Genomic DNA, 15,714 nt, shown 5'->3' with positions numbered 1-15,714 from the left:
GATGCTCTGCCAGAGCTGGCCTGGCCGATCCTGTCCCTTTAGGCGCCTCGCCCCCTTCCTCCCCCCCTCCCTCCCCCCTTCCCTCCCTCCCTCCCTCCCTCCCTCCCTCCTTCTCTCTTCCCAATACTCTGTCCTCAGCTCTTGAAAGACTAGAGCAAGTAGTTTCATCTCTGAATGTTGGTCTTCCTTTCCAAACCAAGTTGAGATGAAACAAAGATATTTTGCTGGGAGAGTATGTAGCTGGGCTTTACTACATCCAGAGAAAAGAGGGGCAGTAAGAACGCTTTGCTCCTAAAGGGACAGGATCGGCCAGGCCAGCTCTGGCAGAGCATCTATTTGGACAGAAACTAGGTAAGGCTCTTCTATTGAAAAAGGGAAAGGCTGTGGGGTGGTTATGGGGAAGCAATATCAATTCATGCCCTTGAGTAATAATAGCCCCCCTACCCCAAAGCTCCTTGTTATACATGCTGAGTACAGTTGTGGGAGTCTCACCCAGCCCCTGCAAGGTAGAGATTGTCATTGTCATCACCCTTATTTTATAGATCAGGGTCCAGAGAGTTCAAGAGGTCCCTCTCCACATACACACACATCACATAGCTGGTAAGTGCCAATGGTGTGAACCAAGCCGTCTGACTCATGCTGTGCTGCCTCAGGCTAATGAGTCTGTACTTGGCTTGGTAGGCTGTGGTGCAGCCGTGCCTATTCATAACATGAGTTAGCCTGAGGTGAATTTCAGTGAGGTCTACAGACAGAAGACAAGTTGATGAGACCGAATTAGCACAAAATACTGAAATAAATGTTCTGCCTCTTCTTCGTGCCGGGTGTTAACTGTGGAGCGCTCCTCTGTAAGAGAGCTGCTGGAAGAGAAATAGCAAGTTCACTAGAGAATACCACCTGCGAGGCAAGTGGCTTGCTTATTCCCAAGAGCTGGCTCAGCATGAGCTCATCAAACATCAGTCTCCCTGGGTGAGAGGGGGCATCACCTCCTAGTTTCCTCCCCCTAGTCTGTGACTGACTGGTATCATCTAGCTGGACACCTACGGTCACCTGGACCCCTGCTTCCTACAGCCTGGCTCTTTCTCTCTGTAACTCTGATGTTCCCACAAATACCACACCCAATCCTGAGGATTGAGAGCAAGAATTTCCTAGCTTTTGCTAGGTAATTATGGTAGTTAAGTACCATAATTAGGTACCCTGTGACTTCTCCCAAATCAGTGCTGTTAGGTCAATATTTCTAAAAAGCAGCCTCTGTCATTCCTGTGTCTACACTGCTCCTGATTCTTCATTGTCTCCCAAATTGCATCTGGACAAAATCCCCCAGGGACTCAGAGCTCAGACTCTTTACAAATTTCACTACCCATGGCTCCTTAGAGTCTCTCCTCTACTGACCAGCCCTCAGTGTGTCAGGCTGTAACTCTCCCTCCCTGCCAAGCACACATAACCCATGCCCCTCTTTGTCCTCTCTTTGAAGGTGGCTTTGCCTAGAGACAGGCACTTAGTGTTCTTTTGACTTGTTCAGGTTTTGTTTGCTCCATCTGGACATTATAGTTTTTCTGTAGGACAAATGTGACCGCACTCATTTAATTTAAAAGCTGAGGCTTGGAGCAAGGCAGGAGCCTGAGGTTTCATATCTAAGAAGTCAGAACCTTGAACTGCATTTTGTTCCCACCCTCCCCATCCCAGAACCTGTCAAATTCTACCTTCCTCTCCAAGTCCAGCTCGAAGGCATCAATTCTGTACTTTTCCAAAAGCAAGGGATGAGGGTACTCTTTGGAAGTTGTGTAGTAACTTTTCTAACTCGCTGACTACTTAAGACAATTGGGGGAAAGCCTGAGACTCCCTGCACGAGGGTGTGAGAGGGCATGGCACCAACAGGGCTCAAGCTTCCAGAATCCTCTGAACATCACCACTTCTGACCACTTCAAGGAATGGTTTTTGTTTTGTTTTCATATTTTTTTAAACCCAAGCACAAACACACGCATGCCTTGAAACAAGTGACACAAATAATACTTATTTTTAATTCTGCAGTGCACTCTGATGCACTACAAACTTCTGAGTAAGAACCTACCAAACTGATTGCAAGGCCTACTTAGGAGTCCAGAAGAGCAGTTTGAAAAATCTCGAACTAAAATCTTCCCAGAGCCCCTCAGTATTTTTAGACATTTGCACCAGACCAGACTCACAAGAGAAACATGTTCAGCAGGAATTTAGGTGCAGTTCCTACTGGAAACACAAACAGTTCTGACAAGGCTGGGTCAGGAAGGGGAGGTCTTGGCCAGCCAGAGGACATCAGCTCCTTGCAGGAAGGTCAGAGGTGGCTATGTCACAGGGACCATGTGACATTTGTGGAAACCAAAGATGCAGGGAGAAAGATTTCTCAAAGGCTTTGTCTGAAGACCGAGAGCAAACTGATATACGTACACATCATCATCTTGGATACACTGGGAAATCAGCAGGAATTTAAAAATAATAAAAATGTAATACATTTTTTTGTTTCTATCTGCATAGAGTGTCTGCAGGCCTTCAGGCCTGTAAACCTGTCACTGAATTTAGTAGCATTTCAACTTTATGAAGCACTTGATGTTTGCAAAGTGCTTGTACAATTACCAATTACCATAATGTTCATCTTCTGAGCATTGTAGCTTACAGAGGGCCCGAGGACTTCAAACATAGAGTGAAGGGAATATTTTTTTCCCCTCAAAACGGGAAACATTGGTCAAGTCAATTAAAGAGCGAGCTCCTGAGCTTGTACGGGTGGAGCCGCTTATGATGTGGATGTGGGATGCTTGCTTCTGGAGAACCCTTCATCTCTTAGCACCCTGAACCTCTCCTGACAGATTCCAGCATGTAGCACTTGGGAGGACCCGGAATGACTCAGTGCACTTGGAACAGGAGAGAGAAAGGCACTTGTAACCCAAGCTTAGGCCAGTGCCTGGGATGGAGAGGACAGTGTTGGCAGTTGCTAGAGAAAAGCAGAGAGGATAGCACAGAACTGTCCCAGACCCTTCCGGTGACTGTTCCTTAGCACACACTGGAAGCAAAGGCATGGGCTCGCATAGCATCCTGTGTCCTGGCTGTGTTTACAAGCAACACGTCAATGAAACCCAGTACGCTGCTGGATTTCAAGGAAGTATTTTGAGGAAATAGCTTCAAGGGGTGTCAAAGGCAACGGTTTCAGGATGTGTCTGCTTCCTCTGGGAGGAGGGTGACTCCCCTGTGCGTCTTCCCCTACTTATGAAGATAACAACATTAGCTCTACTGTAGGCAACAGGCTGCCCTAGGGGCTGAGTGTGACTGAAATGCTGGTGACATTGTAGTTCACCTGCTAAAGAACAAAAAGCAACTTTTTCATTGAAAATGAACTTTGACCCATACACTTTCCGTTGCGTTAGTTAAGGCCTCTGTCAGAAATCCTGCAGTTTCTGAGAGTAGGTTGCTAGCTAAATGCCAGGTGAGCAGGCAGATGGCTGCATTTTTAGCTTGGAAGCATTCTACTTGACATTGATCGGACTACTTATACCACTGGATCATCTTCATTAAGGGAAATCTAAGACTCGATCTGTTCATGGAAGGATATTTTTGTATTTTAACACATTTATACTTTAGGATACACGTCGAGGGCCCCAGCATGTCATTCAAAGTAGAAATGAGACTGTCTGCCCTAACTTTTACCTAAGCAGGAGACTGGTGGGTGTTTGGGAAACAGCTCTCTGAGATCATTTCACTCTTCCTGTTGCATTGCTGCTGTAAACTCGGTCAACTAGTTGTTATTATTATATCAAAGGTTCGTTCTTCTTGTCATATCCGTATACCTGGTCACTAGTTGTTATCATATTAAAGGCACCAGGTGACTCTGTGCTTAAGCCTTCTTCTGCTCTCAAGAAGGAAAGTCATTTTCTTGCCCCTGACATGCGTGACTTACAACCTGTGTATGGAGAATGTTCTGGTCTCACTTCCTGACACCTGCTGGTGATTTTGCCAACCCGCCAGAGGCCTCTCATAGCTTCAGCCTCCTGTGAGTTCTCAGTGCCACTCAGTTCCCAAGTCCTCTCCTGGCGCTCTCCCTGTCTCCCCAGAGCTGCTGCTGATTACAACCCTTTCTGTCTTCCACAGCCCCTCTACATTCCAGTTATCTGTGCTGCCAGCTGTTGAAGCCTATCTTCCGGGAGCCGCACTGAGGGGCGGGGCCTAACCTCCAGGAGAGGCACTGAGAGGTGAGGCCTTTGGAAAGTGCTTCCCTTTATAGGGCTCTCACGTATGGGACTTCCATCCCTATGGGAAGGACCTAACGATTCCTTTACTTCTGTGGCTTCAGAAGAAGGTTTAAGATATACCCTGCCCCTGGCCCCCAAAGAAGAAAAATCAAGAAAATGCAAGTGAAACGTCTATACTTTTTATGAAGGAAGAAATTGAAACCAAATCCAATCCTGGAAGTATTCAGTGTGTGGGTGCCTGATAAGTGACTGTCACAGGAATGAATGAAGGACACTTTGGTTCATTTTAAGCCACCCAAGCCACCAGACAACATATAAATCAATAACAGTAAGATAATTCTTTCCTTCTCCTCTTCCTCCCCTCCCACATTTTCTAAGACGGTCTCCCTGGAACTCATACAGAACTTTGGTCTTGAACTCACAGAGATCCACTTGCCTCTGCCTCCCAAGCACTGGGATCAAAGGCATGCACCGCCAAACATTCTGCTGAGAATTCTTCCAGTAACTGTAACTGTGGAAGGCTTAAATGCATTCCTCACTGGAAATTAGCTTGTCCCCTATAGACTGCCTTTCATCTCTTTCTTCTGATTCTCCCTCCCTTACAAGCTTTCTTTTATCCATGGATAACTGCATCTGTCACTGGTTTTCTGTCTTGTTATTCACCTTGTTTAGAATGCTCAAGCTCCCTTCTCATTATTGAATTCCACGTTAGAAAACCTCAGCTCCTCCACGGACCCTTTCCCACATGATGGAAAGAATGGTAATTATCACTCCATCAAGCCCTTCCTCTGCTAAGCATCAGTGCAGTTAGCTTTGTCCACACATTTATGAAGTGGTGTAACATCACTGAGGGGGTGTCATCAACATCTCCACCCAGTGAAGGAAACCTTAATTAAGGATGGTCTCTGCTGTGTGGGCTCTACAAGGGCTTCATATACAGACAGGAGCTGAGGGACTGCTGTCTTCCAAAGACACCAGGCTCTGCCTCCTCCAGGTGGTAATCTGTGTAGCCAGCAGCAGCCATGCATGCTGATACTGTGCCTCTGGTAGCTCATGAATTTGTTGGCAACTTGAATATGCCCTGGGTGCCACAGCTGAGGAGTGACTAAGTAACAATTAAATTTTAAACAGAAGACACCAGCCCCCAGCAGGAAGAAAAAATATGAAAGTGAAATTCAATACCTGCAACATTGAGGCAGTATATGTATTTGATTTTGAAAGACGTTCCATTTTTTTCCTTTGAATATTTTTAAACCAAATGACACAGTACTAACCTAGAAATCATCAATCTGACATCGCATTGCTAATGGTAAAACAGCACAGCTTCACCTGCAAGAGGCAATTGAAAGACTTCCTTTATCACGGAAGGTACAAGAGGAATAATTATCATCAAAGCCTCATATTGCTTCCATTGTGGAATCAAAAAAAATTGCTGCACTTCTCTATCAAGTCCGAATTGCTATCCGTGGTGTAATTTTCAGAAAAAAAATAACTATAGGAGGATGGTTTGTAACTTAGGAAAAATTATATGTGAAACAACTGTGTGTGTAGCATAGAGAAAAAAAAAAAGAGCAGCTTAGCCCCCTGTCTGACTGGAGATAGAACGCGAATTACAGCTGGCTCACAGCCTAAGTGAAGCCTTTTGCTCACAGAGATTGAAGTCTTCCTTACACTATTAAAATATTGCTGCTATAACTGAACACTGATGCTGGGATATAAACTAATGGCAGTTGGGCAACTCACAGACACCAAGTGACAATGAGTGTTAGATGCACTGGGTGCTGCTGCTCTCTTAGATCTGTGGCCGTCAGTAAGTAGTAACGTTAACAGAACTCTACCATTTATTAAGCATCACTCCAAGTGCCCCAAGTGAATTCTTCTAACGATCAAAACAAGCCAAACCATTATGTAACTAGTCCTGGGTAGGCCACAACAGCAAATCGTAGTTGATTTAAGCCAAAAGGCAAAGGAGTCATGGTAGAGATTCAATACCTGACCATTAAAGCAGATCTTCTCTATTTTTTGATGAAAAGTAACAGTGGGACATCTGAGTGTGCCTTTCTTTATTCTAGAAATGTCTTCCTAAAAGGATGTTATAAGCCAGAAATCTTCAAACAAAACCATATTAGAACACAGGCTCTGTACAGTTTGTCCACACCATGCATCTGAAGCTTAGGAACCCACTGGTCCATGGAAGTCTGTTGATAATTATGTTAACAAATCAAAGAATGAACCCGTGAGGGATGTCTAAGGCAGTGCTGTACATTGGGAAAATACTCAATAGATTGCTTTGGTGTCACAGTTTAAAGGAATTTGTGAATCATTTTTTTATAAAAGGAAGAGCTATGTTCGGACTTCACAGTTGTATAAATCTCAATTTTCATTTTGTTTGCTTAAAGTGAACATGAAATGAGAAAGCATTCTCGTCTAATAGAGATATTATTTAAAACATATTTATGGGAAAAAGAGAAAAACATTGTAATGGACTTTAAGCTTGTATAGAACCCTAGGACCGATGTGGAAAACTAGGTCACCATCTTTGGACCCTGATTTTCACAATCAGGGTGTGAGGCTGTGGTGTTTAGATAACAGTTCAGAGGGCTAAATCTTCAGTCTGTAGGGTCTTCAGAAAATAGCACTCGATGAGTGTTTTCATTATTTTGGTTCTGAGATGCTACTGAGTGGGTTGCTTTCAGCAAGAGGCTTTTAATAACTAGCCAGCTTTCTCATGAACTCAGACCAAATAAGGGATACCATGCATTCATCCTATGATGTGGGAGAAGGAAGCAGGGAAGATCCCCCTTATATCTTGAACATGGCAGTTCTTGTTACCCTGTTCAAAGTTCCTTGTGTTGCTTCCACCAAAAAGTCATGAAAGCCCAGAGGCCTAGGACACTGGCTTTTTCTTGCAGTTAATTTTACTTTGTTGTATTTTGATGACTAAAGTCAAGGGCTAGACACAAGCTTTTCCAACAGTGACACCTATGAATGCCCAAGAGACTGATGAAGGGGTTGGGGGTGGGGAGGACAGCCATCTAATTGCTGCTTCATGCAAGAATACACCTTCTGGCCAGCTTCCTCGGAGAAGCAGATACAGGGCTGTGGGCATTCTTCAGGAGCCTTCAGGAAGTGGATTACTTTTGCTTATCTCAAATATGTACCAACTATGGTGCTTCTTGAAGCTACTTTGGGATCATCTGATTACATTTTGCATGTGACTATCCCCAAGTCTCTTTCTCACTCATGATTTCAAAACTATTTGGGGCCAACACTCACTTCAACACGGTGGTGAACAGCAGAACCTCATGAGGGACAACCATGCCCACCTACCACGTTTGCCTCTGAAACCTACTGTGTCAAGTGGCACATAGTGGGTACTCATTAATATCTTACTTACAGCTTCTGCTACCTTTCTTGATCACTAATTAAAGTAAAATGTACCTCACCCCTAGATTGGTAAAACTTTTAACGAACTACTAAAGAAATGATGACATTAAAATTACTAAAAACAGTGCCAGACACACGTGCAGCAATAGCATCTCACACACATCAAAGATAGCAGAGCTCAGGAGATGAACCAGGAGCCGTGGGTTCTGTTGGGCACATTGAATTGACTATGTTATTGGATTTAGGTCCATCAGCAACATTAGACACCTCAGATGAGCCTTTCCCTCCTTTGGGCTCAGCCTTTATAAAGCACAGGTTCTTTCATACCTAGGATTCAACATTAGTGTGACTGTGTGGGATAGAAAGCATTCTGTCAAGTTTTAGGAGTTTTCTTTTTTTCTTTTTTGCAACTCCCCAGCTATGATTAGTATACTGTTTCATTTAAGTTGTCTAAATATGTGGTCCCAGATAATGTGGGAGAACAACAAAGATACACAAAGTTTACTTCTCCTGGAGTGGAGTCCCAACCATTCATACTTCAGGGTTACAGGGAGTTCTTTCCAGCAGGAACATACAAGAGCCACAGCACGATCCTGCAATGGGCCTTTCATCTGGTGAGTATCTGGTGAGTGTCTTAGGGATTCCATTGCTGTGTGGAGACACCATGATCAAGGCAACTGTTATAAAGGACAACATTTAATTGGGGCTAGCATACAGTTCAGATGGTTAGTCCATCATCAGTACGGCAGGAGGCATGGTGATACACAGGCAGACATGGAAGAGAGAGTGCCACTGGGCCTGGATTGAGCATCTGAAACCTCAAAGCCTACCCTTAGAGACACATTGTGTTCACCAAGGCCATTCCTACTCCAACAAGGTCACACCCCCTAATTGCGGTACTCCCTGTGAGCCTCTGGGAGGTATCTGCCCACATGGCTTTTTGAAATTTTATTACTGGGTCACAATTTGCCAACTCATTGTTATCTCTGAGCATTCTTCGTACCATGTAAAATTTGGGCAAGTACACACTAAGTTCTTATGCTCGTCAATGTTGGCACAGGAGAAGTGCTCAAAAATGATTTTATGCTGCCCTTTTTATTTTGGAAAAGGTCATTTTTTATCTTGTGTCATTCGCTTTTGTAGGACTAATATATACACATGCTTAAGGAGAACGATGATAAATGACGGAATAGAAAAAGACTCAATGAAGCAGACAGCCCAGCAGGACCATTAGTCACGAAGAAAGCATGCATGATTCCCACACCAGCTGTAACGCCCTGAAACTAAGCAAATAATTCTATGCAGTGTCTTAAAATATGAATAAGGATGCATCAATTTTAGCTTCTAAGCTGCTCATTATATGAGATTGTCAGAGGTTGATAGGTGGTTCTAAAATTTGGAGTTTGGTCTTAATAAAGCCAGCATGTAAATGGTGGGATAAGATGTATTTAGTCACCTACACAGCAGATGCAGCTTCTAAGCCAGGGCCAGACTGAACATAGCAGTTCAGTTGAGTAGTGGACCATAAAGTGACTACATGCAATATCTGGGTCATTTGAGTTTATCCTTTAAGAGGTTAGACTGCTTTCAACCATAAAAATAATCCTCCCTTGTATGAAATAGATAATCACCTTAATTTAACCAGAATCTTAGCCATGAAATTTTGAGCTCCTGTGTTATTAATGAGTTGCAAAATTCCAGTGCTTACAGTAGAAAATTAATGAGACAAACAACAAACAAACAAACAAACAAAACACATTTCTTTCTCCTTATGTATGGCAGGGACGAGGGAAAAGGAAACCCACCATAGACTTCAGACCAGTTAAAATACCTGGAATCCAGGCCAGCTCTGTATGTTTGTCTATGTCCAAATAGTGAGAGAAATAAGTTAAAGGGGCTATGGGTAGGTGTCTACATGGGGCAGCCTAGATAATAACCTCTTGTCCTTGACCTGCTTGAAGGCTCACTTAGTAACCTTCAGATAATTAATAGACATTTTGCTACTTCAGTATCTGAAGTGAAGGTGCCCTGTATAGAAAACATTGCCTTCTTTTTTGTTGCTTGTTTGATATTCATTCATTCATTCATTCTTTGTTTATTCATTCATTCAACAAATATTTCTTGAGTGGGAGTTCCCTCCCTGCTAGGCATTGTTTTATGCTAAAAGAACAACCACAGAACAAGAACAGATCCAAATCTCCATCTCCAGAAAGAATATATCCTTGTCAGAGGAGGCAATTAAAACAAATTACATAGTATATTGGAAGGTACTATTGTAGGAAAATTATAAAGCAGACAAAAACTAAGTGAATGCCATGGGCACTTGCTAATCCAGCCAGGAAGGTCCTACAGGCAAGAGAAGTAAGAGAGAGGAAGGATAGAGGCATTTCAGTCTGAGGGGACAGCCAGCTGGACACATGGGGCTAGGCTGTAACTTTAGTCTTCTCGCTAAGACAGGACATTCCACCCCATGGACACATGGAAATCCAGAAGTTTGATGTCTGGTTTACATTTCTGCTTCCTTGAGCTTGGTTAGACCGAATCTATACTCTCAGGAGGTTGGAGTACTTATAGTCCCTTGGCTTTCTGCTCCTGAAAAGTTAAAGATGTGATTTGTTTCTTGGTGCCAGTAACTGAAGCCATGACCTCACACCTTCTGACTTCTCTATTGTGTTCTATGTCAAGTCCAAACTTTGAAGGTATGACTTGGAAACTTAGCAGCTCCCTCATGGTGGTGTTCTCAGTCTGACCAGCACTGACTTCTAACCTTGATATCAAGTGACTATTGTCAACAGGTATTTGAGAGGTGAGTGTACTACATGGTGGGGGATCAGGATAACTCCTTGTCTGAAGGATAACTTCATGAACTTCGTGAGACATGGAGTAGTATATGTAGAGTAAGAATCATTCACATCGATCTAGGGTCTTGGAGAGACCTAGGTTTGAATCAGGGACTCAAATGTTACCAGCTGTGATGTGATGTTAGTTCTACAAGTGATCCGGCAGTCTGGCTTTCTGTCACAAGAACCAGGATAAGAATTCTAACCAAGAGTGACTGTGAGATCCATGACGTGCACTGCCTGCTGGTGCCCTGGGGCTCCATAGCATTTGTTCGCTGACTAGCCCCTTATGTCTCAATTTCATCTTTCTGCTGCATGACTCAGAATTGTTGCCCATGTTGAATTGTAATGAGATCATCATGAATCATCAATTTTGGCACCGGAGGCTTCCAACAACACAGTTGAACAGGAGAATCCAGGTTACTGTACTGGGGCCAACCTCGAAATATAGAAGGCTAACCAATGGTTTCTTCATGTGTACTCTCAACTCTCCCCTCCTGCAACTTCCTGTAGAGCCTGAGAAGAAAGTAAATGGAAAGCCCCCTCCTTGTACTCTGCTTGGCCAGCATTTATCTTCATTAAATATGCATTTGTGTGACACCCGCCCCCTCCCCAATCACTGTAATTTTGAGGAAAACTTTTATGAGAATATACATATGAATTGCTTAATGCCATGGAGAAGTAAAACAAAAAAAATTATGTGAGCCCCAGTGGTTTGCTTTATTGCTAATACTGATGAAATAACAAGCCATTCTCGAGTCTGAACATTGGGCATCAACTGTATGGGTTTGCGGACTCTAATGGCTAGTTTTCTAAGAGTGTACCTTGCTAGTCAATTAAACCCCAGCTTAGATATTGCTGCCAAAAGCATTTTGTAGATAGGGTTGAATGTACAATCAGTTGATTTTAAGTATAATAAATTATCCACTAGGCCTCCTGTAATTAGTCACATAGCCTTGAAAGCAGAACTAAGCTTCTCTGCAGGATTCTGCCTCAAGATTACAGCATTAGCAGCTACCCAGCTCCTGGGCTGAGAATCAGTCCTTCAAATTGCACACTTGGTAGTTTCTACAATTATACAAACCAGTTCCTTGAAATGGGTCTGTATATGCATATAAACATACAGAAATTACTTCCAACAGTGGTTCTTGTTTTCTTGGAGAACTCTATCTAATTCAGGTGTGTTTGAAGGCTAGTTAATTCTTTTTCTCTTATCAAAAATTCCCTTTTTATGGAACTAGGGATCAAATTTGGGACTTTTCATGTTAGGTAAGTGTCTTATTGAATTACCTTCTCAGTTCTGTCAGGAATTCTCAGTAAGAAGCTGAGAAAGGATGATGGCAAGTTCAAGCCCTGCTTGGGCCATAGACTGAGTTCAAGACCAGTATGGGTAACTTAGTAAGATGTTATCTCAAAATTTAAAAACAATATATATACAAAGGAGGAGGGGGACTGGGAATATGTAGCTCAGTGGTAGAGCCCATGTCTAGAATGTGAAAGCTCCTGAGTTTAAACCCTCAGTACTATAAAAATAAGCAAACATTCTTTATCCTGCTTTAACCACATGATGGCATTTTAAAGAAATGAACTATCAACAGTTCCACACTATATAGTCCATTTCTATCAGCATCCAACATTTCCTTTGGTCAAGGCTAGGCAACCTGACTTCCGTGAGGGACTGCCCTACATTGGCAATGATTGGCATGGCCTAACCTGTTAAGGTTACGGGGACATCAACAGGGTGTAGAGTGACCAACAGGGTGAATGTAAAGGCTAAATTCATAACTCATCTAAAAAGATGCCTATATCAAGAGGTCGCAGAGTTGAAACTGGTTGGTATGCTCCTCTCCAGGTAAAATTCAGCCCTTAACTATGGCACAACCCCCTTTTGTATGAAAAAAATATATATTCGTGCAATGATGGCTGCACTGCAGTTTCCAGAAGGAATGCACAGGAGGACAAATTGCAACGCAGAGAGATATTACAGAGAGGATAAATCTGCTTTCATTTCGACTAGGCTGTCCTTAATCGTATGGAAATAAACCTTTGGTGGAAAGTGAGATTAAAAACTATGACATCATCTAAATTTAGAGCCACTGCTTGGAGCAGAAAAATTTGAGTGGGTTCCAAATTTCATTTTCTTGTCTCCAAGTTAATTTTTCTACTTTATTCCTTTTCTCCGTTGCAAAGCTGCCTCACAGCACTTTCAGAATTTGGAGGAGGAAAATACAAACCTCATACCAGGTTTCTGATTTCCCATTTCCTAGCTGTGTATTTCATTAGGTATTTGCTTCAATCATTTCTCACACCTTCCTATAAATTTGGTTATCAGAGACTGAAATCAATGGCAGGAGCCAGTCCTGTTTCTGGAAGAGAAATTCAGCAGGAGTATAAGCCTGCAACAACTTGCCGAGATTACAAATCCCCCTAAAGACCGGGAAGGCTCCAGATAACTAATGAGGCCAGAGCAAGCAAGAGGTTGCACCACCCTTTGCCGAGTGGTAACCTGGACTGCCCACACAAATGCAGGACTGGTATGAGGAAAGACATCTGGCCACAGACAGGAGAGCAATGAGTCTAAGCAGAACTAAGTTCCAAGCCTTGCCCTCCACAGTACCATGCGATGCTCGAGCACCACAGGGATGTTTTCCAGTTTGCACATGTACATCCCTTTGCTTACCTCTTCATCTTCTTGCCTTTTCTTCATTCCTTCTTAATCTTCCTTTCTAATTTCTGGGCCTTCCTCCAATCTGCTTTCCTTTCATCCCTGATGTGAATTTATGATCTGTCACACTGCCTCACGTCTTTCCAGCATAGCTTCCTCTTCTTTACCCATTTGCTGACTTCTATCAAACTTCAAAAAAAAAGATCCTTTCTCTGATCTTACCTTTCCCTCTCCCATTGACATGTTGTGGCTTTAATTGTTGCTTTGGGTTTTAATCACTCAGGTACTGACTTTTTCTTACTAAAAGGAGAGGGATTTTGTCATTGTAGAAAACCAGCTGTGAAGACCCAATACCTTCAGTTCACGGCAATTGTCTTGTTTTCCCTTGCATGGTGCTCTTGACTGGATTAGCCATGGGCTGCTTGCTTCTACAGGGCAAGGCACTTCAGCCTGATATTTCAACCCTCAAACTCACATGGCAGCATGTCTGAGCAGCTGCATTCACAGCGATAGGTAGTAATGTAAAAAAAAAGAATGCTTTTCAGAGGAGTTTACCTCAGTGTTCCTGAGGGGAAATTAAAGAGTGGTGCTATTTTGTACTATGACGAAGCCGACTCCCAGTCCTCAGCTCATTCATTTTTAGTCCTAGCCCATCATTTTACATAGGAAACATAGGTATACAGTGGGCTCCTGGGATTTAGATGTAGCTGGGTCCTGTCCAAGGCCATCAGACCAGCCAGAGACTGCCAAGGCCACTGAGACTGTTCAGCGAAGCAGGTGATCTCTAGCCAAGTTAAGATCTTTCTATGTAACAAAATAGATAAGTTCTCAGCAGTATAGGATTTTGCTATCTGACATTAGAAAATACCAGATCACCACAAAAAACATCACACGCCATAGACACAGAGAGTTCACTCTGCTATTTCAACCATTGTCTACCATTTCAGCCATGGTCCACCATGGTTCTAGATTTTGAAATCACTCCTTGGTGTAAGTTTGCCTGTGGATTTACTTTACCTTTGTGTGGTCCTCAGGATGCAGGCCTCACTCCTCCATGAGGGATGCAGAGTAGCCTGCCCCCAGGAGAAACTGCCAGACTTTAATTACAAAGGATACTTGTGGTCAAATCCATACCACATCCTGAAGAGCTGTGCACTCTCTGTCTTCGTCGTGTTTTTATCCAACTTATTTGCTTCCTGGAAAGAGACCATAGAAAATGGTACATCTTAAATATGTGTCAAACCAAATCCAATTTAACTACATCATTAAAGAAACATTAAAAAAAGTCTAGACATGTTCATCTTAATGGTGAGAGGGTTTTCAAATTATCTCAGAGATCTTTCTGTGTAGACGAGAGTGGTTGGCACAATTCAGCACTTGCTTTCTTAATCATCTCAATTTTATTAAATAGCTAAGAGATGTCACTTTTGGCCATCAGTGACAAAGCTGCTTCTGTTGTAAGGCTGCTGTGGGAACATAGCAGTCCACTTAAGTCAGATCTGGGTGTCATTTATTTATGGATTAGTGAGATATTACTAAATAACAGCCTTATAATTGTTACCTTGGTTTATGCTCATTTTCTTTTTGATAGGTCACTCTTAAAGGCTGTGATTGGTTTTTGATACCTTTCTGTTAGGATTAGAAACAGTTCAAAGAGACCTTCCTGATGGGAAGCCATTAAGAACTATAGATGTGATTGTTCACCACACTCCCCAGCCCCCAAGCACCATAAAGGAAGGGAGAGGGAAACAAAGACAAAAGAGAAACACAATGTGTTTGACGGCATGAAGTAGAGAGACAGAAGAAAGAGGGCCAATGGAAAGGCTTTATGCTAAAGATACTTGCACTGCAGAAAGATGGATCTTATGCTAAAGATACTTGCACTGCGGTAAGATGGATCTTTGGGAGCATCTGATATCGGCATTTAATTTTGCATATTAAAGAGAGTGAATTCTACTCAATTTCAATTGTGATGGCCACATATACTGGACTTAGTGTGAATTTTCTTCTTTGTCTGGGCCCAGAATTTCAACTTTAAACTAGTCTATGACTTGGCTGATCTGGAGTCCAATGAGCATTGTTCTGATGAATGACAGTGTATGGGAGGCCATGGAAATCCTGCCCACTACACTAAAGTCAGTCCTTCCCCAAGCCCAGGATGGTTTGATTTTTTTTTCTGGATTTAACTTGTTTGTTGCTCTTTCCCAGCCAGTTCCGTTGCTGATATCAATGAAGAGCTACATTCTGCTCTGTGAAATCTTTACCAGCAAAGGCTACAGCTCCAAGAAATGGGACTACAGAGAAGGCAGGAGTGTCCCTTTGTTACTTAGCAGTTATCTTTTGCAGCAGAGACTCACCCCAAACCCAAACCCAAACCCAAACCCAAACCCAAACCCAAACCCAAACTCAACATCTTTCTGTGTTGAGGTCTCTAGTTTCAAAATTTAAAGCTTCCTATGTGATACTTGATATACCACTGTTCCTCTGATCCTGATGTAGATTCCATGGCAACACAATGAGTACAGATGCCTCAGTGCCTTAACACGTCAACCTTTTTCCCTTTCTCTCTCTCTCTCTCTCTCTCTCTCTCTCTCTCTCTCTCTCTCTC

The 15,714-nt window shown here is 42.9% G+C and overlaps 1 protein-coding gene across 1 annotated transcript in view; it reads right to left on the bottom strand.

Moving 5' to 3' along the window:
* The window catches only part of Slc9a9 (solute carrier family 9 member A9), a 521,462-nt gene that overhangs the window by 74,465 nt on the left and 431,283 nt on the right, over positions 1-15,714 (bottom strand). The window contains exon 14 of the mRNA XM_028758965.1: positions 14,223-14,302. Coding sequence (XP_028614798.1) covers positions 14,223-14,302 — 80 coding nt within the window. The remainder of the gene's footprint in view (positions 1-14,222; positions 14,303-15,714) is intronic.

Source organism: Grammomys surdaster, unplaced genomic scaffold, assembly GCF_004785775.1.
Source record: "Grammomys surdaster isolate TR1022 unplaced genomic scaffold, NIH_TR_1.0 126248, whole genome shotgun sequence".
NCBI lineage: Eukaryota > Metazoa > Chordata > Mammalia > Rodentia > Muridae > Grammomys > Grammomys surdaster.
The sequence above is the reverse complement of the archived record's forward strand: the minus strand, read 5'-3'. Positions and strand labels throughout refer to the sequence as shown.